Raw genomic sequence first — 25,564 nt, forward strand, 5'->3', positions numbered from 1 at the left:
GAAGAAGAGGGCGCGCACGGGGCGGGGGGCGGTGATGGCGGCAGCGGCGGAGGCGGCAGCGGCGGGGCCGCTGATGCGGCGCTACGAGGGGACAGCGCAGGGCCACGGCGTGGCGGCGGACGGCTGGCGCGTCTGCCTGGCGCACAGCTTCGAGGAGCTGCGGCAGCCCTACGGCGCCGGGGACGTGCCGGTCCGCGATGTTCTGCGGCACGTCGGCCTCGCCTTGCGGTACGGCGGGGGACGAGGGGGCCGGGAGCACACCGGGACGGGGGAGGGCGTCCCGCGGGGGACACAGCGTTGCGCCGGAGCCGCTCGGAGCCGCGGGGGCCTCGCCCCGGGGAGGCACCGGCTGTGTCCCGGTGTACGGAGAGCAGAGTCCGGCGGATCACGGAAGGCCCCAGGCTGGCGGGAGCCGCCCTCAAGCCGCCCGGAGCTGCCGGCACCCTCCAGCCTTCCCGGCACCGGCACTGGGAGCAATTGGTGCTAAAGGGGCGACACTCGGCGCTTGGGCTCCTCAAAAGCGGGGGGAGCTGGGAGGACTGGGGACATCCCTTGGGAATGGAGACCCCCGTCTCCCACCCCCAGGGCTCGTCTCTGCCACATCGTCCCCAGTGCTGGCAGCTGGAGGTTAAACTGGGGCCAGCTGGGAGGGGTTTGGAACGCTGTGTGCTGTGGCAGGTTTGGGAACGGGGCACCTCTCCCGGCTTTGCGTTGGAAGTAACGACCGAGAGCACACCTAGAAAGCGAGAATGCTGTTTTGACCGTTCTTGCTGGAGTCCCAGTACTGGCAGCGTTTGTGCACCCGTCAGGCTGAACGCTGCGACCAGTAATGGCATTGCTTATTTCCTTGTGCTGGATTTATGACTCCTGCCTCCATTTTCTGCTGGTGTCTTTGGAGGCTGCTGCCTGCCAAGCTGGTTCCTGCAAAGCTGGATGAAAGGGCAGATTCTGGATTGCTTCGGGGTGCACGGCATGCTGGTCTGACCTGAGACAACCTGGTGCGAGCCTGGGCGTTGGGGAAGGGAGAGTGTGGGTCATGCACCGGAGATAAATAAAAGCTGCTGGAAAAGCTGCCGTGGCAGGTTGGGATGAGCTGAGCATGTGGGAAAGCATGAAGTTCTGGTGGGGTGAGCAGGGAGGAGAAGTGATCCTGGCCTTGTGCTCATTGAAGTCTGGAAGTGCCTTGTATCAGTCCTAGGAAAAAGTCTTTGAAAACAAGGAGCTTGAAGTCAAACTACTACCTCTTCTGTTCAAGTTTTGGATGTAATTTGGTTGTTATCTCAAAATTGTTTTGCAATGGCAAGAGCTTCCTTGCAAGGAGATTCCAGCCTCAAGAGCAGAGGAGACAAAATGCTAGAGTGATGAGAAATACCTTTGTGAGTTTGATTTAAAACCCATGGCCAACATTGTTGGTTGAAAGGACAGCCCATTCAGGGATGTGAGGATATATGGGAGGCTGCACGCTCCAGGCATTGGTGGCACCTCAGCATCTGCCTGGCTGGAGCAGCCATCTCATGGAAACCTGGGTGCGGGTGCTGGAGCTGCGAGAGGAACCTGGAGCTCAGTTCTGCGTCATGGTGCAGGGATCTGTGAAGCCCTGCAGATTCGCCTGCCCTTTCCTGAATGACCCATGCTGTATGGCCCCTGTGCCAGGGATGTTCTCAAAACTTAGCATGGCTTGGTGCATCAAGTGCAAAGTCATCTGGGGCAGTTGTTTGTAGCCACTAGGAATGCCTTGGGCACATCTTGGGCTCAGGAAGTCCAGGACCGGCAGAGGAGCCACCACATCCTGGGTTGACATTGTTGTGTCGAATTAAACATGGTGATGGGTGCCCTCTTCTGCAGCACCAGCCCTAGGTGCAGGTGACATGGCTGGGGGTGTTGACAGCCCTGGGGCAGGATTTTTTGTGAATCAGAGTAACTGTGTGGGACGTGCATGTCTGGTAAAAAAAGGGTTGTGCAGAGGACTCAGCTGGGCCTGGCGATGCAGGAGAAGAGGTGCAGGTGGATTTCTGCAGAGGTGACTCGTGTATTGAGAGGGGTCACGGCATGAATCCAGATCAGCTGGGTGATGTTCACATGGGTTTTAATTCCACTGCCAATTCGAAGGGGAAGAAATGCCCTCCAATAACAGGGCTTTTGGTGCTACAGACAGAACATGAAGTCTTTCTCCTGGTTATTCTTCAGCTCTGTCACTTCTGTTAATAGCCAGCAATTGGGCATCGACCATTAGGCTTCTCTTCTTGGCTTGTGTGATTTTGGGAGAAGCTGGCAGGAGAGTTTGCTATTGAGATGGTAAAATGACTGGCAGTGGCAGTAAATCCCAAACTTTTTCTACGGTGCTCTCCATAAAAACTGCTTCCTGAAATTTATCTTCTGCCTCCTTTCCAAGGAGTCAGGATGCCCCACTAGGCTGTGCTGCAGCCACTCTTCCTGGGCACCTTATTTCCTGTTGCCAGAAGCCTGCTGGGGAAGCAGCTGGGTTGGTTCCCTGACGCTGGGTTGAAAAAGAGTAATAATCATTTCCTTGAGAGAGAGAGAGCGCTGCCAAAACCTCACCTTGGCAGGGTGAGGCTGGGGCTGTCCTGGCTGGAGAAGAGCAGTTGCAGCAGATATAGCTGGAAGATAGTGGCAGGCCCTAGCTCAGGGCAGTCAAGCAGGACAGGCTTGTTCTTATCATGGCCTAAACCTCTGTGAGCAAAACATCCATAGACAGTCAAACACAAAGCTGGGTCTGTAGGAGTGGAGAGCAGGCTGCAGTTAGGTCCTGTGAGACTGCAACCCAGAAAATCTCATGCTGAGGAGGGGTTTGGGGGCCTTAGATGTTGGTGAATAAAGGTGAATGCCCAGTGAGCAGCCAAAAAGTCAAGTGTGGGTTGTTTCTGTATGGGAAGTGTAGCAGTAGAGGTACCACGGAAGAGCCTCTCCCCCTTGCTCCTGGTGTACACGTTCCAGGGGATTATTGCTCATTGCACTTTGCCTGTGCTCTGCATCCTGTGAAACCAGGGGTAGGAGAGGCTGTGTGCTCCTGGTTGGGTTGGTTTTCTACTAGGTGGTATGGCATGCGTGTCTGCAGGTAGTTCAGGGACATTGCCCACTGTGTGGCTTCTGTGTCCCCACTGGCCACCTGGAACCCAGGGCCATGCAGCTGCCAACTGGGTCTTGCCTGACCCAGGCAAGGTTCTCCAGCTTCTGGTGTGGTAGCTGGTTTCCGTGTGCTAATTGTCTCTGTGTAGAAGACTTAACTTGGGGCAGTTTATTAGCCAAAGCCAGTACTTTACAAGCACTGACTCGGAGCCCAGCCCTACTCCTCTTGCCTGGAGTGGTGCTGGCACACCCAGCCACAGGTGTGCCCCTGTTTGGGTGTCTTGATTCCCAGACCTTTGGGTGAGAAATTAATTATCTGATGGGCAGTGCCGGTCTGCACAGTTGGTGTGTGGGCAGAGGTGAATCCCCAGGATCCTGCCGGCTGCACACAGCAACCATCACCACTTCCAGGGCAAGGCTGCCCTGTGCCCTTTGCTCCTAATGATGTGGCACAAGGATGTGGCACTGTATGGCAATGGGGGCATGGAGGTTGAAGGGCAAGACTTGTGTCCTTGGAGCTTTGTGTGTCTCCTCTGGGCTTGCACCTCTGCTTGCAGGCCTTCCTCAGCAGGACGTTGTGTACCAAGCATGGAGGTGGTGGTAGTCCTTGTGTGCATTCTCACTTCTCCATGAACATCTGGGAAAGCCTCCTGTGCTACATGAGCTGGGAGTCCTCCTCTTGAGCTGCCCTTGCAGTCAGTCCTGAGCTGCCTGAACTCTGCCTGCTTGTGCTTGCTGACTGATGCATGCTCTACATGAGTGATAGAGCCTTTATCACCCATTGGGCCATGGGCACTGGGATATAGGTTCCTGTTGGACGTCTCTGTGAGGAGGGAAAGCTCAGCCTGTACTCTTCCTGCCCAGTGACACTGAAGGGATGGTGCCGCCTGCTCCTGATTTCTTCAATACTTCTCTTTCCCTTGCAGATACTTCAGGTGGTGGATCAAGAAGACCCGCATAGAGAAGAAATCTGCCTTCATTGACCTCTTGTGTGCTGTTCCTCTGCAGCAGATCTATGGTCAGCCTGCACTTTGGGCACTGGGGTGGGCAGGGATTAACATGGGGCCATCAGGGTGCTGGATGGAACGAGTGAGTCAAGGAGCTTTTGTGATACGGGCAATGTTGAGGGGCTCTCTCCTGCGGAGAAGCATGGGGAGAATTCCTGAACCAGGTGTCACTGGGCAGGGGAATGGGGGTGCTAACTGTTGGTATCTTTGCCAGGATGTCCGCTGGGCGGAATTGGGGGAGGCACCATCACCCGCGGCTGGCGGGGAGAGTTCTGTCGCTGGCAGCTGAACCCTGGCCTTTACCGTTATGAAACCGTCGTTGCCAATCAGGTGGGGTCTGCGAGGGGAGTGAGTGTCACTGCAGCAGCCTGGGTGGTTGGGACATCTGTCCCAGGGCTCATCTCATCCCTTCCATGTGCTCCTCTCCACCACAGTTCACGGTGTGTCTGCGGTGCAAGGGGCAGACGATTTACCAGCAGGTCTTGTCCCTGGAGAGACCCAGCAGCCTGCAGGGCTGGAACTGGGGCTACTGCGGCCACTACGCCTTTTACCATGCCCTGTACCCCCGTGCGTGGCTGGTGTACGAGCTGCCGGGGCAGAAGGTGGTGCTCACTTGCCGGCAGGTCTCTCCTGTCATCCCCCATGACTATAAGGTAAGGCAGTGACGGCATCCCCGAGGGCAGAGCTGCTTGTTAGCCGGGTTTCCCAACATTTCCCCCTGTGTGCACTCATCAGTGATGCCAGGTGGGGGAATCCCGCAGCCGTGCGGGAGCTGGGATTGCAGCAAGGGATGGCTCAGCGCTGCTGCACTGCCCGTGCTGGCTGCCAGCCCCAGGCGAGGGTGGCAGCTGTGCTGCTGACAGGTCTGACCTTCCTCTTACCCCCGCGCAGCACGTGAGCCTGTATCAACCTGCTGAGCAGATGAGTGATGAGACACCCGGCTGAGCCCTAAACGCCACTTTCCGTCTCTCTGCTGCCCGGCGTGGGGTTTGCCAGCCCAGGGCATCTCTTTTGACTTTTGTCTTGCCTGCCTCCCAATTTCCTCTGCTGCTGCTCAGCTTGGCAGCAGACTCCAAGACCAAGTTATTATTCCCAGTGCTCTTGCTCTCACTGCATCCTGCATGGGGTCCCCAGCAGTGGGGGAAATGATGCTGGGGCAGCTGCCTGTGGAGCAGCAGCCCTGTAGACAGCGTTCTGTGTCTGTGCCAGGACTCCAGCCTGCCAGTGGGAGTGTTCATCTGGGAGGTGGAGAACGGCAGGGATGAGGATGTGGAAGTGTCCATCATGTTCAGCCTGCAGAACGGCACGGGAGCAAAGGAGGACAGGAGGGGCGGGCACTGGAATGAGCCCTTCACCTTCCAGAAGGATGGAGAGCGCGTTGCTGGAGTCCTGCTGCACCACTGCCCGGCCGTGAACCCCTTCACCCTGGCCATCTCTGCCCGGGAGAAGGTAAAGGGCTGGCCCTGCTGCGGTGGCTCCTGCTGGAGAGCCCTGCTGGTTGGGGGGAGCGGCCTGCAGGCAGCTGGGAAAGGATGGGCGTGCAATGGGCTGGGGTTGGCACCGGTTCCCAGCACTTGGCTGACACCAGGAGTGGGGGCATGTCTTCCCTGAGGGCAGCCTCTCTGGGGATGGTGTCAGGAGAGCGGCTGAGGAAACAAGTTTAGAGTTGCTGGGCAGCACATGGGAAGTGAGTGTGATGTCCTGGTGGTGGTACTGGGAAGTGGAGAGCATGGATCTCCTCCAAAGTAGCAGCCCCTGATGGTGCTCTTCCCTTCCCCAGGCTGGCACAGCAGTCACCCATGTGACGGCATTCAATCCCACAGGATTGGGTAGAGAGGTGTGGCAGGACCTCCTGCGGGATGGCAGGCTGGATTCACCCACTGGTGAGTGCCTGCATCCTCTGTGGGATGGGTGGAAGGGAATTGGGAAATGGATGGCCATGCTGGTTCTGGGCACCACAGGCAGGGCAGAGTTCCTTTGTCCAGCCTCCTTGTCTGGTTAAAATCCCTCCAGGATGCTGTGGCTCATTCCCAAACTTCCCATTGCTTTTCCTTGCTGTGGTTCTCCAAAGCTGTTCATGCCGCTTTCAGACTGTTCTTGGTTATTGGTTATACATGCCAACACCTCATTAGTCTGTGTGCTGAATTGAGATTTCTGCTATTGAGCCAGCATGCTGCCCAGCCACCTTTCCTGAGTCCCTGTTTCCAGATTAATGAGCTGTGTCCTGTCAAATCTGTTCCTGCTGGGCTTCCACAGTGTTTGGGGTTTAGTGCCGCCATCACTTGCGGTCCTCTTCCTACTGTAACAGTTCTCTGAACATCTGTGGTATTGCCTTGACAATCTGCAGGTGTCTGGTCCCTCTCTTGGGAGGAGCCTTGAAGCAGGTTGGCATCTCCAGCCTTTGCTGCTCACCTCTTATGGCTGTAAAAGGTGACCATTTCCCTAATGCCTGTCAGTTTTTAAACAAGGATGATGCTGACAAGCTAGTGATGTTGGGTCTTTGCAAGATCTCTTGAGGCTTAAATTATGTAAATGAAGTGTTTCCTATATAATTTTTTCCAGAAAAGCTTCCTGCCTGAATGCACTCAGAGGTCTTCAGGCTATTGGGATGTGGTTTTCCTTCATGCATGCCAGACGTTATCATAGTCAGGATCTGTGCTTATGTTGCTCTAATGAGTTTACCTTGTATACATGTCAGAACCAGCGTATAATTATCCATGCACCTCAGGGCTTTTCTTAAATACCAGCATGTCTCAAGCGCCCTGCCATAAGCTGGAAACAATGACTGTCCCTAGAAAGTCACGGTGTCTCTGAGTGTAGCACACAGTTACAGAGTCATGGGATACTCTGTAGCTTCCATTCATGCCTGGTGGCTTTTCCTGCCTGATTTGTTCCCGTTCTTGGATGGCTGAATCCTTTTAACCACTCCTCCCAAGGAAGGTATTTTTTTCCTGCGGCAACATCATCCCTTAAAGCCCTGGGCTGTACCTTCCAGGTTGTACGGGGGCTTTGTATGCCCACTTTCCTCTCCCTCAAGGTGTATGTGAACTTCAGTTACCCTCCCTTTGATCTTCCTCGGTTGCTTAAGCATATCTGAATTTTTCCTGGCAGGTAAAAGCAGACCAACAGAGAAAGGGGAGGTGACAGCAGCAGCAGTGTGTGCCAGCTGCAGGGTGCCTACCCATGGGCACAACACACTGGAGTTGGCCCTGGCTTGGGACATGCCCTCTGTTCACTTTGGCTCCAAGGAGAAGCTGCACCTCAGGTGGGTGGGTTGTCTCCAGTGGTGTTTGGCTTATGCCCCTAAAGCCTCCTTCTCCGTCCTTCTGGACTTGTGTATCCTGTGGGGAACCTGCCCCTGCTCCCCCATGCACCTGCAACGGCAGCTGAGTTCTGCTGTTCAGTGTAGTCCAGCATCCCTCTATAGTGCCCATGTGGGTTTCCCAGGTGGAGCCCATGGGGTACTCACCAAAACCTCACTTGGCAGGCGGTACACCCGGTTTTTTGGCAGCAAAGGCGATGCTGCTCCTGCCCTGTCTCATTATGCCCTGACACACTACAAGGAGTGGGAGAGGAAGATTGATGCATGGCAGAATCCCATCCTGGAGAACAGGTAGGGCAGATGGGAGCATCTTCCCAGAGACCTTCTGGGGTTGGCTGCTGCAGGAGCATCACCTTGGCCTCTGAGGGTGAGCTTCCCTCTTTCCCACAGCCAGCTGCCTTCGTGGTACAAGTCAGCCCTCTTCAATGAGCTCTACTTCATGACGGATGGGGGCACCATCTGGATGGAGGTGCCCCCTGATTGCTGTGCCGAGGACCTGCAGGGGCCAGCGGGGGCGGGACTCTCCCACCTCCTCCCTGTCCTGCGGGAGTACGGAAGGTTTGCTTATTTGGAAGGTAACTCACAAAGATGTGAGGGATTCTCCCAACTCAACCCCTCTCAACACTCCCAATGAGGTTTTTAACCTACTGTGGGGATATTTTTCACACTCCAGTGTGCAGGAAGCAGTGTATTGCCAGGAAAACCCCTTGCAGCCCTGAAGGATCTGCCATGAAGTGTTCCCCAGATCCCTGGTGCTCTATGTAGAGAATGAAACCCTCTTTGAGTGGGAGCCCTTGCTTGTGCTGGGAAAGACCCCCCTGTCCTGGGCCATGTGGAGGGAGGACCTTTCCCCGTTTTCCCCTCCCCATGGCAGTCTCTTTCCCTCACCATCTGCCCTGTCCTGCCAGGCCAGGAGTACCGCATGTACAACACCTACGATGTCCATTTCTACGCCTCCTTCGCTCTCGTCATGCTGTGGCCCAAGCTGCAGCTCAGCCTGCAGTATGACATTGGTGAGTGTCCCCAGAGGCCCTGCCTTGCTGCCTGCTCAGGGCTTCCCCTGGGGAAGAGACGGAGGGTTTGAACCAGCTGCTACTGTAGAGGTGTGTGCCATGGAGGCAGCATCCCCCTCCAGCTGCCCTGCTGTGCCCAGGACTTGCAGCCCTGGAGTGTTGCTGCCTCAGTATGTCTCAGGCAGCATGCCCCAGCACTGGGATTGCTTTCTTGCCATACTGGAGGTGCACAGCTGGCTCTGTCTGCCCTGGGGAAGCCCCTGGTCTTTTCGTCTTTTGTCTGTGACCCTTGCAGAATAGACATGGTTTGCAGACTCCCAGTGCTCTCGCTGGGTTTGATGGCTGCTTGGTGGGGGCCTGGGTAGGAGTGTGGAGCACAGCCCATTGCTGGGCTCTGTTAGGGCTGAGCCTACTGGGTTCCCTTCCCAGCTGTCCCTTAAAGGGCTAGTGGCAGTCGCATGTCCCCTGCTGAGTGGGGGAGGGAGAGCAGCCCATCCCCTCAGCCCTTTGCAGAGGGCTGTGTTCTTGCACCTCCAAAGGGCAGCCTGGCCTACTGGTGCTGGTGGCCCTACCTGTGCTTATGCTTGGACCTTTCTGTAGCAATTTCTGCTGTCATTCTTGCATGTCCTGCTTTGTGTTCTCTGCAGCTGTTGCTGTTGTGAATGAGGATGTCCAGCCCCGGCAATACTTGATGTGTGGTCAGACATCTCAGGTGAAGATGAAGAATGTGGTACCACATGACATTGGGGACCCAGGTGAGGGGTCTGTTGGGCCTATGGGGGAGCATATGGGAGGTCAAGCTGTGGGAAATGGATATGGTGCATGAAATACACTGTCTTTTATTGTCAAGCATTAGGACTGGCTGCCTGGGAAGTTGTGGTGCCACCATCCCTGGTGTATTCAAGAGAAGTATAAATGTGGCATTTAGGGATGTTCAGTGGTGGACTTAGTGTGAGAGGTCTTTTTCAACTTAAATGATTCTGTCATTCTATATTTTCTGGGAATAGAAAGCTGGATGGTGTGGGGTGGTGATGAGGATCACGGAGCATGGAGCTTTTACAAGGGAGATGGAGGGAAGTAGCAGGAAGGATGTTCTCGCTAGAGATGGCACAGGGTACAATGTATTATTTCAGTGCTGTTTGATCACAGCACCCCTGGGTCCTTGCTCCTGTGGAGGAGAAGGATGTTTGTTGCTTGCTGCCCTGCTCCATCTGGTCTGTCCTGGTTTAGATGATGAGCCATGGCAGCGTGTCAATGCCTACCTGATGCACGACACTGCTGACTGGAAGGACCTCAACCTGAAGTTTGTGCTGCAGGTGTACCGTGACTACTACCTGACACGTGACTCCCTGTACCTGCAGGACATGTGGCCAGTGTGCCAGGTACTGGGAGATCAGACCATGGGGCGCTGTCCTTTCCCACTTCTCTCAGGAGCCAAGCAGCTTCCTGAGAGGATGGGTGCTCCCGAGCAGTGTGTGAGGGACTTCCAGGATGTGAGGACTGTGTGACTATCTCCTGCCTCTCCCACAGGCTGTGATGGAGTCGGAGCTGAAGTTTGACACGGATAATGATGGGCTCATTGAAAACGGTGGCTTTGCTGACCAGACGTATGATGCATGGGTCGTGCATGGAGCCAGGTGAGCAACAGAGATGTGGGAGTTGGAGATAGGGGCTGTGGGATAGGGACATAGCTCAGAACTGGGCCCTAGTATCCCATTTGTCACGGAACCCTTGAGATATCCCACATTCCTGATGCTTCTCTTGTTGGCAGTGCCTACTGCGGTGGACTGTGGCTGGCTGCTGTCTGCATGATGTGCAAGATGGCAGAGGTGCTCAGGGATACTGAGACCCAGCAGAAATACCTGGACATCCTGAACAAGGGCAAGGAGGCTTTTGAGAGAATGCTCTGGAACGGTGGGTGCTCAGCAGTGGGGAGCCATACTTAGCTGACCATGCTTCCCTTGCATCGTGGAGCCTTTTGGGAAATGGGGGAAGGAAGGGGCAATAATGTCCTTACAAGATGGGGGGAAGGAAGGGAGATGCTGCCCCTCTAAATGGAGGGGAAGGAGCAGGTGTCTGGGAAGGAAATGTGTGGGAAAGAAACAAGAGACTTGTGGGAGAAGCAGTTGTGCTCCTGCCACAGAAGGTGATGTGCAAGGACAGCTCCCATGAACCAGTCTTCTATTGATTTTAAACTATTCCTTGCCTTTTCCAGGAAAATACTACAACTATGACAGCAGTGGAAGCGATGCGTCCAAAAGCATCATGTCAGACCAGTGTGCTGGGCAGTGGTTTCTTGGAGCTTGTGGTCTGGACCAAGGGGAGTTTGAGGTAAGAGAAGGGGCTGCCTGGTGTGGCTGTGGTGAGATGACGCCTGTGGCAGAAGGAAAGCAGCAACAGTATTACAAAAGGGCCAGGAGCCCTGCTCCTTTGTAAGGCCTTTGTTAGAGGTCAGCTTTGGGTGGGGAACCCGAATGCTGTTCCCTTTGGACAACGTGCAGGAGGAGGAGGAGTGCAGCTTTGTCCTCAGGCAGAGCTCAGCCTTCCGTCCTCACGGGGTCCACAGGAAGGCTGTTCTGGCTCATAGTCAAGGGGGAGGTCATCGTGGTAGGGTGCTCTTCAGTTCATAGCGACGGAACACAGCAGCTCAGGATGATAAATTGGTGTTCTGTGCTGTTTTCTCAACCTGGGAACACTATTTTCAGTTCCAGGTGCTATTTTGGGCTCATTGTTTTAAGGGGTTTTTAGTGCCAAATAGTGTCCCAGTGTCCTTTGCACTCCTTTCGTTGGCGTACGGCTCGGTATCGTCACCCTCCTCGCAGGTGCCATTTCAGGGGAGCAGCAGAGGTGTTACCTGGAAGGAAAGGGCACATAGGTGAGAAAATTGGGGATCTAAACATTAGCTGCATATGGTAAATATTAACAACAATTACATTTACCTGGGTAGACATACACAAACAACAACCAATTCATCAACAGCGCACCCACAACAATTCCCCCCTCTAAAACTTTGATCAGGCTGAAGCCCACATCAATAATTTAAATTAAACTGCTTCTTTGTGAACTTGGTATAATTTTCCAAGCCTCTGGTATGTCTTACAAAATTCTTTGGCTGTTTCTGAGTTCTGGTTCCCTTTTTGCATCAATCCGGTATTTTCAACTCTTACAGATGTCCTTTCAGAGCAGATCCACCTTTCTTTGACAGGACATTCTCCCAGAAATTTTGTTTGAAATTTCCTGTATTTTCGTATAGCCAATAGGTTTTGCCATTCTCAACACAACAAAGTTGTAAAAAGTTGACACAATTAGGACTCGGGTTAGAATGGGTTCTGAGGACAGCTATCCAGGAGTCTCCCGCATACAATGGACAGCAGTAACATTTATCACACGGTGCAGTTCCTCCTCTTTGAATGCCCATCGATAGGAGGGTTAATACAAACAGGGGTCCAGTACAGGGCACTTTCCCACTCATGTTGCCCCCATTTTTAATCACATTCAGAGGATCAGCGACTCTATGTGGCAAAAGTGTATCCTGTTCCAGTCTTGCACCCTGCTACAATGTTCTTACCGTCTACTATTTTACTTTCTGTTACAGGAGCTCACTTTCCCTTTATGTATCAACTTTTTCCTTCTGTCTTTAGGGCCTGATTGCTAGATGTGTGGGAGGATGTTCTATCTTTTCCAGAACTTAGGATCTCTAACAAGAAATACCGGAGGTTAAAAACATACCTATATAATATTTTTGCAGTTAATAATATATTTATTACTTAAGACTTTAAAAAGGCATACGTCCTAACAAGTTAAATCTTTCTTAAATATATTACAAACACTTGATATATTTCTTTATGGCTACTAATATAAGTTACTTAAAACTTTAAAAAGGCATACATCAATTTCTGCTCCAATAGTATTCATTTCCTCTCCCGGCTACTCCACAATATTAATTTAAGGGAATGCCTAAGCAGTACTGAAGTATCATTGCTCTACATTAAAATCAGAATTGGAATTAAAACATACATATAAATGTTCCATACATTACAGTTCATTCCTGAGACCTGAAGTCTGGAACAACCGAGGAAGAGCATTTTCCATCTTCTTTTACACTGTAGAAATAATTTCTTATTAAATCAGGCCTGCACAAATACAGCTGTAAGATGGACAGAGATACATGAATGGAACTGAAAGGCAGCGAACTTGAGCACCTTGCTCAACAGACATATCCAGAAGTCTCATATGTTCCCATCAGTCATCCTTTCCCTTTTTCCTCACACAAGCTGAGTAGCACCTACAGCCACTCACAGGTCAGATCAAGACAGCTATGAAAGGGGTGAGGTGGGAAAGGAGACTGCTAAAGGAGGAAGGGAGATTCAGGGACAAGTGAAGGGATTCAAGGAGATTGGAGAAACAGGACACCTATTAAATGAGGGAACAGCAATAACCATGGTGAAAATTCTAGTGGTCTGCCTATTCAGTGGTGCATCGCCAATCTTAATAACCTTCAAATGGAACACAGGTATGGATACAGCCAATGTTAGCAGGTGTTTAAGGTGTCAGAGCCACTGAGTTCTGACTTTATCTGTGACAAGATGTTTCTTCTTGATAAATGTGATCCTCTTAAATTTGTGTTTTGCTGTCTTCCACTGGTGGATTATATGGTTGTTCACTTTCTCTGCATGTTTGCTGTCCTGTATGTTGGTCTGCAATTTCCATAATGTACTCGACCTCTCTTTCCCTTAATTCTAGGGTGTCTTTGGCTGAATCTTCTGAAGTACTTGATTTCTGAAGTCTCACACTTCCTCTTTGAAATATCTTCAGGGCTTGCTAATACTATTAAAGAATTTTGACTCAGTCCATCTTTCAGCATCTCAGAAGTTAAAGGCACATCGTTTGTTTTTCCACAGTTGCATGACTTCTTGGTTGCTTGTGCTCTTGTTTTTTGATCTACGTATGTACTTTCCAGAAGTTCAGGTAAATGGTATCTCCTGGGCTTTTCCCTGTGAACTTAATACTCTGTTCTGACTCAAAGGCAGCCAACTTTTCAGTTTCTGCAAATTTTTGAACAGCTGACTGGATAGTATTCAATACAATTTTTGTGCTCTGGGGCTTTATGATCTTTTGAAAAGTCCTGACAGTTCAAAGTTTCTACAAGTTTTTATCCTTTTCCGACAGTCTCTTGTTCAGCCAAACTGCTGGGTGTTTCACATTTCTTAGAGCTTGTATCGGAGATAACAGCACTTCTAATTTCAACCATCTCTGGGCGTGTTGATGCTGACTTAAGATACCGTACTTCAGTCTGCAAGGGAGCCTCATGCACAATGGAAATGCTCTCCAGCTGTGTTCCAGATTGGAGCACAGCACTCTCCACCTCGCCGTCTTTGGCTTCATCACTCTTGGAGGAAGTTTCAGTTGTTTTGGTTCTGCACTGTGACTCTATGATGGGCACAGAATCTTTTGCTGCAATGTCCCTGTCAGACCCATTGCTCACACTCTGCTCAGTATCTGCAGCTGCTTGTGAGCCATTTTTTCTTTTTTGGTCCCTCTTGTTGTTCAGTTTTAACAAGGACCACACTGACAACTGCTTCTGTGCACTCTGGTCCCACAGTCAGCATTCTGCCCTCTCCTCCAAGCTGCACCGACTTTCCAGCTGTTAGCCCCAAGGATGAGGTTTCATTTTCTGTCTTATCCTGATCTACAGGCTTTCCTTCTGGAGCACATTCACCTCTTATCCCATCTAGTGTCAACTCTGTTTCGGGCAGTTTCTCTTATTCTGAAGGCTCCTGTTTTGCAAACAACTCTTTCTTGGGAGTGATGCTTTGACGTTGTGAAACTCTTTACCATGTGATGAAGTTTCCTCTGTTGTCCTCTGCACTTCATTTACTTCTTTATGATCTTCAACATATCCTTGATGTCCTTCCATGCTTTCTTCCATTGCAGAAAGTATTCCACTTTTCTCTGATCCATCTGGCGTTGAATGCTCCAGGGCAGATCCCACAACAGTCTTTACTTTTGCTTTCTTGGTCAGTAGAGGCTGAGGAAAATTCTTCAAACACTGCAAATGCTTTAATGCCTGGCTGTTTCCAGACCATGTCCACGATACTCTTCAAAGCTCTGCTCAGCTCCTTCACCTGTAACATCATCTGGTGCTGCATCCATTGCAGGAATTTAGAGAACTTCTTATAGGCTTGATTTATGTCCAGTTGTTTTCTAACTGGTCAGTAGGGGACCATGTAGCTGTCTAGAAATGTGCTGGTGAGCTGAGGGAGATCTGACTTCTTCACTTGGCATTTTAAGGCATGGAAAAAAGCACTGATTAAACAATGTATCCATTTGCTCTCTGGGGTCCTGCTGTTCTCAGTCTCCTGCTGCTCCTCTGCGCTGGCATCCTCAGCCGGTTCTGCAGGTCTGCTCCCAGGGAGCTCCTCCTTCCCCAGTTCTGCACCAGGGTCTCTGTCCTTCAGGCTGAGATCCCTGATGTCCACCTGCTGCTCTGGCTCAGGACAGCAGCTGCTGCCAGGCTCCTTCCCCTGCAGCTCCTCCTCATCTCCAGCACTCTCCTCTGCAGCACAATCCATTACCAAGGGAGCTAAGGTAGGAGGAGCAGACTGGTCACCATATTCCCAGAGGTGACCCAGGCGAGTGTGCAGCACAGCAAAACCCTTCCCTTTCATTTTAGCAGCTAGCATTTCCTTTGTGGACATGGTGACAACTCCAACAGCCACAGGAGCTCTGTTTCTTTGCAGGATGATAGCTCAGAGTGTGCCCCGCTGCACTTGAGGGTGGTCAGAAGGTGACACCACAACTCCTGGCAACCATCAGGTCTGCTCCTCCTGCGAGTTTCTGTAGCACTGGGAGCCACGTTGCAAAGGCAGGGAGAAGGTCTGGGTAGACTCACAGAGTGTGCACTGTAGGATACAGAACTTTCTCGGCTTCGAACAGCAGTGGGCTCCTGTGGTGCATGTAAACAGTGATGGCCTCCCCTTTGTGAGGATGGATTTTGATGACATTGGAGTCCTCCTTGCTTGGAACCAACTCAGTCAGTTGTTCGGTGCTCAGGGTGGGAAAAGCTGCTGCCACCTCGCTTCGTGGCTTCCTGCAGTCCGAGCCCTTGGTGATGGTGCTGGCCCTCACACGGAACACCCTGGCAAACGGGGCGGGCCCGCGCCGGCCCCTCAAGGGATCCCATCCCTTTTCTGGTGTGGTTTCATTTTCACTTTCTTAACCCCTTTCCACATGTTCTAACCACTAAGCTACGCACTTCATTTCCTCTGTGTCCAATATCAACAGGCTTATCTAAGGCCACACACAACCATCCAACACCTCTCCCAAGGGGCTATCTGCGGGAATATTCTTATAGAAGGTCCTTCTCTTTCCCTGACCTTTCTGCACTTTTTCCCACACAGTGCCCCATAATTAAAATAGAAATGAAAATTCAAACCCCACAAAATCACAGAACAAATCAATATTTTTACTTAGGTATCGATAAAACACAAAATTGAAGAAGTAACAATATAAACCAGGTAGTAAAAACGTCTCTAATGACAGAAAAAAAAATAGTGTAAGAAATGAAATAAAATGTAAGACAGTTTAAGGAAATAAAAAGAATAGTGTGGGGAACAAAACAAAGATGTCGATCTATAGATAAAGCTGCTAATGGGAGCAAAAAATTAATGTAGAAAAAAATGGTGGTTGAAAATAAAAAAAAATAACAGATGTAAACTAATCAATGAGAGAAATAAGATAGCAGTCTTTAAACAAAATATTTTGAGAAGTAAAGTAAGGTACTATAAATATCTGTTTCTAGATTGAGCCTTTACCAAAATTTTAAGGTGCCCCTTCACACAGAAAATCTGCAGACAGGCACCACAACTTCTAAACAACTGAAACTTATTTGGCCCTTCTAAATTATAGTTTTAATTACTTTACCAAAACTTTAAGGTACCCCTACCCAAACAGAAAATTTACAGATGGGCAACTCAACAGCCAAAACTTTCCCCCGCCACCCTTAATGCCAAAGGGAAGCCCATAGCCGGCAGCCTAACTTCTTTGGTCGCTGAAATGTAGGGGTGCTGATCCTACTGCTCCAGGGACGGTACCCAAACCCCAATCCAGCAGAACCAACTAAAACCCGTCCACCCCTGGCCTCGATGCCGTGGTGGACCCCACAGTTGCTGGCCTACCCTCCTTGGTCACCAAACTGTAGGGTTGTGGATTCTCCTGCCCCAGGGACGGCACCCAAACCCTGAGCAAGCAGAACCAGCTAAAACCATCCATTCCCAGCCTCAATGCCATGGTGGACCCCACAGCCAGCGGCCTGCCCTCCTTGGTCGCCGAAGCTGTGAGTGACCAGCCTCACCACCCCAGGGACCTTCGCTCGAGGTGAAGGTGCCCAGCCCAGGATCGGTGAGACCGGCCAACCTTCCCAATGATCAGAAGGACACTCTCACAGCCGGCGGCCTTCCTGCCAGGGCCGCCAAAGCTGTGAGGGCTGTGCACACCACTGCTGTTCCCTTTGGATGATGTGCAGGAGGAGGAGGAGTGCAGCTTTGTCCTCAGGCAGAGCTCAGCCTTCCGTCCTCACGGGGTCCGCAGGAAGGCTGTTCTGGCTCGTAGCCAAGGGGGAGGTCATGTTGGTAGGGTGCTCCTCAGGTCATGGCGATGGAACACAGCAGCTCGAGATGATAAATTGGTGTTCTGCACTGTTTTCTCAATCTGGGAACACTATTTTCAGTTCCAGGTGTTATTTTGGGCTTGTTGTTTTAAGGGGTTTTTAGTGCCAAATAGTGTCCCAGTGTCCTTTGCACTCCTTTCGTTGGCGTACGGCTCGGTATCGTCACCCTCCTCGCAGGTGCCATTTCAGGGGAGCAGCAGAGGCATTACCCGGAAGGGAAAGGGCACATAGGTGAGAAAATTGGGGATCTAAACATTAGCAGCATATGGTAAATATTAACAACAATTACATTTACCTGGGTAAACACACACAAACAACAACCGATTCATCAACACCTCACCCATACCAACTGGGCTGGCACATGTTGGGCACCTGCCTGCTTGCTCACTCTGCACACACTAGTGGAGGCTGTTGGATGGATACAGCAGAATCCATCTTAAACCAAAACCTCACAGAGAGGCCCTTCAGCAGGGAGGTGCAACTGCAGCTAGCTTTGGCCCCAGCAGGGTTTTCTCTGGGCAAGGTACTTTTTGTTTAAAAACAGTAGAAAAAAGTGTATAAAGCTTTCCACAGCCCTAAAAAGTCCAGAATTAATATTGGAAGGAGCTGCAGCTTATTCCAAGTCCTGAAGTCTGTGGCTCTTCAGTTGCAGGAGGAGAATTGGCTGCAGACTCCTCATGTCTGGTGGGATGGTCAGAGCAGCTGCTGGTGCTGCAATACCTTAAAGAGAGAGGAACAGTGGAGAACCATTGAGTTATTTATACCCCGTGGGCAGTTGTCACAGCCAAGCCTTCTGGTGGACATGCAGAGGCAAAGGCCTCAGCTGAGTGAAGGGAGGAGTGGCTTTGTCTGTGGGAGGGTGACAAACCACTTCTCTGTGTGTTGGGAAATCAGAGGGGAGCTTCAGCTTTGGGGAGAAAACAGTAAATGTGGTGCAATCCAGCACCTGGCCTGCCTTTCCCCAGCCTCAGACTGCTGCTGCTGAAGGTGGCACTTCCCCCTGCTCTCTGGCGAGCTCTGAGCTGGCTGCAGGTGGGACCGGTGAACTCCTCTCCTCTGATACTATGACATTTCATGGATTTTTCCCAAATATTTTGATCCACTGCCTGGCTGGCATCACTCCTGTCCATAACCTCATTAACGTGGCCTTGCTGCATGCCCAATTCAGCACTGAACAAATCAGAAATGCAATATGAGAGCAGCCTGTGATCCAGTTATGCACAAAGAGTGCCCAAAAGCTTCTGCCAGAGATGGGCACACCAGCCCTTCGCTCATTGCCGCAGCACTCGCTGGGTTTATGTGCAGATAAGGCACACTGGGGAAAGGTGTCTGCAGGGATGCTTGGCTTGAGCACAGAGAGAAGGGATTTGCTGCTTTTGCTTTGAGTCTACCAAAGCTCTGTGGTTGGGCTGCCCAGCCTGCCCTGGCAAGGTCCTGCCTGGTGTCATCCCAGCCTCTGCTTGCCCTGGCTCTGGTGTCAGCAGACTGAGAATAAGCGTCTGGCACATCTCTGTGCTGTGCTCATGAGCCTCATGGCCCCCAAAGCAAACCCCCAAGCAATGAGGAAGGGTCTTGGCTGGTGACTGTGGGTGAGAAGCTGTTTTTGGAGATCGCCTAGTTGGATGAGCTGTCAGTCTCCTCTTGAGGAACATGGAATGTGGTTCAGTACCTCTCTGTTAAATACTTTGGGTTTTTTTATTTTTATCCTTTTGGGGAGAGAGATGTTTCACTGCCTCCTGTTACGTTTTGGAGGTAGGAATTTGTTGCTATTGACCCAGTGAGCAGTGCTGCCCTTTTCCTCATGAAAAATTTTAATCCTGCTCCAGACCCAGCCTGAGGGGTCCGTCCACATGAGCACCAAGCCCATCTCTGTCCACCCAGGTTTTCCCCAAGAGTCACGTTGTCAGTGCGCTCAAGACCATCTTTGAGAAGAACGTGCTGAGCTTCGCGGGCGGCACCATGGGCGCCGTGAACGGCATGAGACCCGACGGCGTGCCCGACACCTCCAGCGTCCAGTCCAACGAGGTGTGGATCGGCGTGGTCTACTCCCTGGCTGCCACCATGATCCAGGAGGTGAGTGGGGATGCTGCTGCTGCTGCACTCCCCGGCGTGTGCTCCTTGGACATGGACGTGCTGATGGCCCTGTTCCCTCTCCTGCAGGGCATGGTGGAGGAAGGCTTCCGTACAGCGGAGGGCTGCTACCGTACGGTTTGGGAACGGCTGGGCATGGCTTTCCAGACTCCCGAGGCGTATCGGGAGAAGAAGGTGTACCGCTCGCTGGCCTACATGCGGCCCCTCAGCATCTGGAGCATGCAGCTGGCCCTGGAGCGCCGGGCTGGCCGGGCACCGGCACCCGCACAGCTCCCTCAGGGCCCCACACTCCCCTGAGCCTCGTGGTGCTGGGCAGGGCACCGGGTGCACCACGGGCTGGGGGGCTGCAGATGGCAGGCAGGGATCCTCCCCTCCCACTCAGTGCTAGTACTCACATTGCTGTTTTCCTTCCCTACCTCCACTACGTGCCCTTGACCTCAGGGGGCTTGCAGCCGCTGATGCTGAGCACAAGGAGGGGACCAGAGGTGCGGGGGATATCTCATCAGAGCGTGGTGGGTTAAGGAGTTGCTGCTGGAGCCTGTGCCTCTCCTTCCCCATCGCCCAGGGCTCTGATAGCTGCAGGCTCCCCAGCCATCCCAAATTGCAGCTGGTACCTTGTCCAGGGGCACAGGAGACCTCTCTCCTGCAGTCATTGGGCTGGGTAAGGTGGGGACCTGTCCTGCAGGGGAAAAAAGGGTGTGGGTGAATGTGTGTGTGAGGATATTGGACTGGTGCACTCAGGCACATGGATGCTGTAGTGTCCTGCAGTGCCACTGCACATACTGACTGACTCTGGCCCAGGAGGGCCTGTGGCAGACACAATCCCCAGGGGAGACCCGGCTCCCTGGACAGCGACAATCTGAGCCCAAGAAGCAGGTCCTGGTCTGGTACCATGGCCCCCTCCCTGCTGGCACCGGGGGCAGGCAGTGGAGCATATTTAAGGGGATAAATCACTTCAGTTCTTAATAAATCTCTCCAGCTGTCTACTCTTGTTTTTCTCTGGTGTCTTCTTTTCACCATGCCAAACCAATAGAGAAAATCCCTTCTCCTCCAATGTTTTCTCTTGGGTGGGGCTGGAGGGCTAGGGTGGCAGGGAGGGAACAAGTCCCAGTGGTGGCTGGCTCTTGGGGAATATTGCTAAATGGAGCAGGATCTGCCTCCTTACCCACTTCTTCAGATGTAATAGCAGCAGGTAAAAGGGTCTGCTTCTGGCTTGGCTATTGGCTCTTCCCTGCCTTGCCGGCAGCAGAGGAGAGAGCATTTCTCCTCAGAAGGCCTCTGTGGGGAGCAGCTGAGCTGCAAGGCAGCAGGTCCTCAACCAAATAGAGTCCTCTTCTGCCCAGGGCTGGGCACCTTGCTTTGTTTTCCTTCTTTCTCTGCCACTGTAGCATTTGAGGGCTGTACCATACTGGTGTGGGAGAGAAAGAAAGGAGGGAGTTCCACTGCCTTTCGTGTTGTGCCCACACACACCCCCAGATCTGCACAGGTAGATAGTATATCCCTTGGCTAGAGAGGGACACTGCAGGCCCCTTTCTGTGTCAGGATGGTCTGCCTGCAGTGGGGGCAGAATAACTTGAACAATTCCCAGTTTGCAAAGCTACCAGTGGTGAATGGAGAAAGGAGTATCGTGCTGCTTTTGAATAATTGAATAATTCTGAAAACAAAAAATAATTCTGACTCATCAGTCTCTGAAGTTAAACATCCTGGATAGTGATATGAAGATGTGATAGAACTGGCAAAGAACCAAATAAAGGGACCAGAAAGTGATACTATTGATGTCTAAAGTTGCTGAGCTGACACACCTGACCTCTGGCTGACAGTCAATCACATTATACTGTAAAAGCCTGATCCCCCTTTCTAAGGGCAGAGTCTTCTAACACCCTCCTTCCCAGAATGTGTCTGAAGATTCCTCCCCTTGCGTGGGGATACCCCCTTCTTGAGGCTGAACCAGAGAGATTTGCCCACAATTGCTGGTATGGGTAACTTCAAGCTCTACTTTGTAATGGGTTTTGCTAATATAATACTGCTTCAAAAAAGTGCATCATACTATAGAAATCATTACAGCTTCTTATCTGTAGTAAATCTTATTAAGATATTTCTGTCTAATTATCATAATAAATTATTTGGTTTGTATAAATATATCTGACTTTCCATCCTCAATCCTGTGGTCCTACATTGTACAAAGTTTCTGTTACACCTGTATAATCCTTTAGAAATAATCCATTGACATAATTGAGGACAAAGATGTTTCCAGCTGTGCCCAAACTCTTCACTAGGCAGGATTCTGGAATGCAAGAGAGTCCTTTCTGAACCTGATTCAGTGGGAGGGTGTTGTGGGCTGGGGGAGGTTTAGAAATTTTTCCCATTATTATGTTAAGCTAGCCGGAGTGGCTCCCCTTTTAGCTGTTTAAGTGCTCAAGACAAAGGAATGGCTGGGCTGGCCCGATGGCTCCATTACAGAAGGTGGGGTGCTGCTTTTGTCCTTCGGTGGGTGGGGGGACACTGGCAGCTCGCCGGCCGAACTCGAGGAGAGAGGTTGCTTTCTCCATGGTGAAATCAGACTCCTTTGGACTCGGACTGCTAAAGCTTCCTGCTTCCTCTGAACAACGCTGAAAACCGGGACGCCCACGGTGAGCAGAGTGTTTTCCTCACCCTTCTCCCACCTGGGACGGCCGGAGCCGCCTCGCTCTCCCTGCTCCTGCAGCAGCTGTGACTGAGAGGCTGCCCTGCCCTGCTCCATCGGAACTGTGCGGACGAGGAGGGGCATCGGTGACTGGAAAAAAGGGACTGGGTCTGAGTTCCGTTCTGTTCTGTCACTGTTTTTTTTCTTTCATATAGCTGATGCTGTTTTTGTTTGTCTTGTAAATATATCAGTAAAGAACTGTTATTCCCAACCCATACCTTTTTTGCCTGAGAGTTCCTGAATTTCCATTTCCTGTCAATACTGTCCCTTTAAACCAGGGCAGATCTTGGCTCCGGAATGTGGGGCTCGAGGTTAAGGAATAGCAGTTCTTCAGTTGTCTGAGATTGTCTTTCTGTGTGCTAGCAACATGTGGTCCAGCAGCATGTGGTCCAGTTTAATCTGTTTTGGGCTGCATGTGTTCATACATGTATATCTCCCATTTGCAAACCCTTACATAAGCATGGGCCCTGTAACTAAGGCTACTGTGACTGTTATCGAACTTGCTTTATGGGTTGATAAGGTGAGGAATTCATGGATTTTTAACTTCCTTTGGACGGCGGGTACATGGATTCAGGGATACCACACACTAAATGCATGTTTTTGGGGTTACTTTAATAATGGCACCTACTGTGAGGGAATAACACCAGGGGAAATTTTCTCCCAACCCCTCACCCAAATATTTGGGTGTACCCCACCAGTTTTTGAAGGGTTCAGATTTCCTCTGAATGCTAATGATATCGTACAGTGGCTGGTGTTGCTGATAGTCTTGTCCTATTTAACATTAAGAGATAAGAGGGGATTGAGTTGGATAACAACCCTGATACCTTACTCCAGAAAATAGGGATGGTGCTGCAGACATTGACCCTGCCCCAGAGACTAGAGATGCTGCCACAGAGCCTGACCCTGCCCCAGAGACTAGAGATGCTGCCACAGAGCCTGACCCTGCCCCAGAGACTAGGGATGCTGCCACAGAGCCTGACCCTGCCCCAGAGACTAGAGATGCTGCCACAGAGCCTGACCCTGCCCCAGAGACTAGAGATGCTGCCACAGAGCCTGACCCTGCCCCAGAGACTAGGGATGCTGCCACAGAGCCTGACCCTGCCCCACAGCCCATCTCAGAAAGGAACCACCCGGAGTGGGTGGGGCTTCTAGTGAAGCAGATGAGTGAGATGGGCCAGATGATGAAGGAGTACCTCTCCCCAGCTGGTGACAAGCCCTGCCATAAAGGGGGAGAATCCAGTGATGCTGTAGTGGAACCCATAGGTGTTACAACTGCCCAGATTCCAGCTGAATTGCAAGGGCACTCACAGCCAGCAGCAGTCGCCCCTGTAGAAACTAGGAAGTCTAAAATGAAAACAAGGCACCTAGACAAAGAGGACCAGAGAGGAGGGCCCTCACAACCAGCAGGGGAACCAGAGGTTGAAATCATCACTGAGTCCCTGTCTTATGAAAATCTCCGCAATCTGCAGAAAGATATTGCACGACGGGGCCAGGAGGCTTTGACAACTTGGTTACTTCGGGTCTGGGACCTTATGGGTACAGGTGTGCACTTGGATGGTACAGAGGCAAGAAATTTGGGATCCTTGTCCCAGGACTCAGGTGTGGACCAGATATTCATAAGGGAGCCAGGCCCACTTCCCCTCTGGGAGCGGCTTTTAATGAGTGTAAGAGAGAGGTTTGTCAACAGAAAAAGAATGCAGGAGTACCATAATAGAATGCATTGGAAAACCGTTGAGGAAGGGATCCAACAGCTGAGAGAGGTGGTGGTACTGGAGGTACTCTTTGGGAGGGATGGACAGCATGACAATGACCCTGACAAGGTCAGGTGCACAGGTCACATGCTGTGGAACCTGGCAAACCGAGGGCCATCTCAATACACCACCTTCATTGCAATGATTAATGCTGATGAGCACCGAGAAACAGTGAGCTCTGTTGCTAACAAGCTTAGGGATTTTCACAGTATGATGAATGGCATAGTGCAGGCCCAGGTTTCTTCCGTGGTCCAAGAGATGAGGGGGATGAGGGAGGAGATCAGGGAGGTGAGGGGGATGAGAGGTGACATAAGTGAGATGAGGGAGGAGATCAGGAAGATCAAGGCAGCACCAGTGCGAGCCTCATACCCCAAGGTTACAGCCCAACGCTCCCCAGCTAGTGGAAGAGGGTACACCCCACGAGCTGACCTATGGTTTTTCCTGCGTGACCATGGGGAAGACATGGGAAAATGGGATGGGAAACCCACTTCTGTCCTGGCAGCACGGGTGCGTCAACTCAGGGAGGGAAATGCTAACCGAGGGAGCTACACTAAAGTGAAGGTAGCCTCAATCTCCCATGACCAAGGTGCTGGGCATTACAGAAGGGAGGATGATCTGTCAGACCCACTTGAAGGAACCTCCACTATGTATGTTCAGGAAAGGAATAATAGCCAGGGCTAGAGGGGCCCTGCCTCTAGCCAGGGAGAGGCACGGGATAACAGAGTCTATTGGATGGTGTGGGTCCAATGGCCTGGCACATCAGAACCACAAGAATACAGGGTATTAGTTGATACTGGTTCACAATGCACTCTAATACCATCAGAACATGTGGGGGAAGAGCGTGTTTCCATTGTTGGGGTGATGGGGGGATCACAGGAATTGTCTTTGCTGGAAGCTGAGGTGAGCCTGACAGGGGAGGGGTGGCAGAAACATCCGATTGTAACTGGCCCAGAGGCTCCGTGCATTCTAGGCATAGACTTTCTCAGGAGTGACTACTACAAAGACCCAAAGGGATACAGATGGGCTTTTGGAATAGCTGCTGTAGCTGTAGAGGGCATTAAGCAGTTGAACACCTTGCCTGGACTGTCAGAAAGCCCATCTGCAGTGGGACTCCTGAAGGTGGAAGAGCAACGAGTGCCAATTGCCACCTCAACAGTGCACCGCCGGCAGTACCGGATGAATCGAGATGCTGTGATCCCCATCCACAAGATGATCCGTGAGCTGGAGAGCCAAGGGGTGGTCAGCAAAACCCACTCACCCTTCAACAGCCCCATCTGGCCCGTGCGCAAGTCTGATGGAGAATGGAGATTGACTGTGGACTATCGTGCGTTGAACGAAGTGACTCCACCGCTGAGCGCTGCTGTGCCGGACATGCTGGAGCTCCAGTACGAGTTGGAGTCCAAGGCAGCAAGGTGGTATGCCACCATTGACATTGCCAACGCATTTTTCTCCATTCCCCTGGCAGCAGAGTGCAGGCCTCAGTTTGCTTTCACCTGGAGGGGCGTGCAGTACACCTGGAATCATCTGCCCCAGGGGTGGAAACACAGCCCCACCATCTGTCATGGATTGATCCAGGCTGCACTGGAAAAGGGTGAGGCTCCAGAACACCTGCAATACATCGATGACATCATTGTGTGGGGGAACACGGCAGTGGAGGTATTTGAGAAAGGAGAAAAGATCATACAGATTCTGCTGAGAGCCGGCTTTGCCATTAAAAAGAGCAAAGTCAAAGGACCTGCCCGAGAGATCCAGTTCCTGGGAGTAAAGTGGCAAGATGGACGGCGCCAGATCCCCACTGAGGTCATCAATAAGATCACCGCAATGTCTCCACCAACCAGCAAGAAGGAAACACAAGCTTTCCTAGGTGCCATAGGCTTTTGGAGAATGCACATTCCTGAGTACAGCCAGATTGTGAGCCCTCTCTACCTGGTCACCCGTAAGA

The 25,564-nt window shown here is 51.7% G+C and overlaps 1 protein-coding gene and 1 pseudogene across 1 annotated transcript; one reads left to right on the top strand and one right to left on the bottom strand.

Moving 5' to 3' along the window:
• Positions 1–58: 58 nt before the first annotated feature.
• On the top strand, positions 59–20,174 carry GBA2 (glucosylceramidase beta 2). The gene is made up of 17 exons (XM_033085646.2): positions 59–228; positions 4,014–4,105; positions 4,309–4,424; positions 4,529–4,747; positions 5,304–5,543; positions 5,875–5,977; positions 7,206–7,359; positions 7,582–7,707; positions 7,807–7,991; positions 8,325–8,429; positions 9,077–9,184; positions 9,660–9,811; positions 9,960–10,066; positions 10,201–10,343; positions 10,645–10,760; positions 18,979–19,170; positions 19,258–20,174. The coding sequence occupies exons 1-17, from the start codon at positions 74–76 to the stop codon at positions 19,483–19,485; spliced, it is 2,541 nt and encodes an 846-aa protein (XP_032941537.1). The 5' UTR covers positions 59–73; the 3' UTR covers positions 19,486–20,174.
• LOC117010734 lies at positions 12,257–18,471 on the bottom strand (annotated as a pseudogene).
• Positions 20,175–25,564: the final 5,390 nt, after the last annotated feature.

The sequence above is a fragment of the Catharus ustulatus genome, chromosome Z, assembly GCF_009819885.2.
Source record: "Catharus ustulatus isolate bCatUst1 chromosome Z, bCatUst1.pri.v2, whole genome shotgun sequence".
Taxonomy (NCBI): Eukaryota; Metazoa; Chordata; class Aves; order Passeriformes; family Turdidae; genus Catharus; species Catharus ustulatus.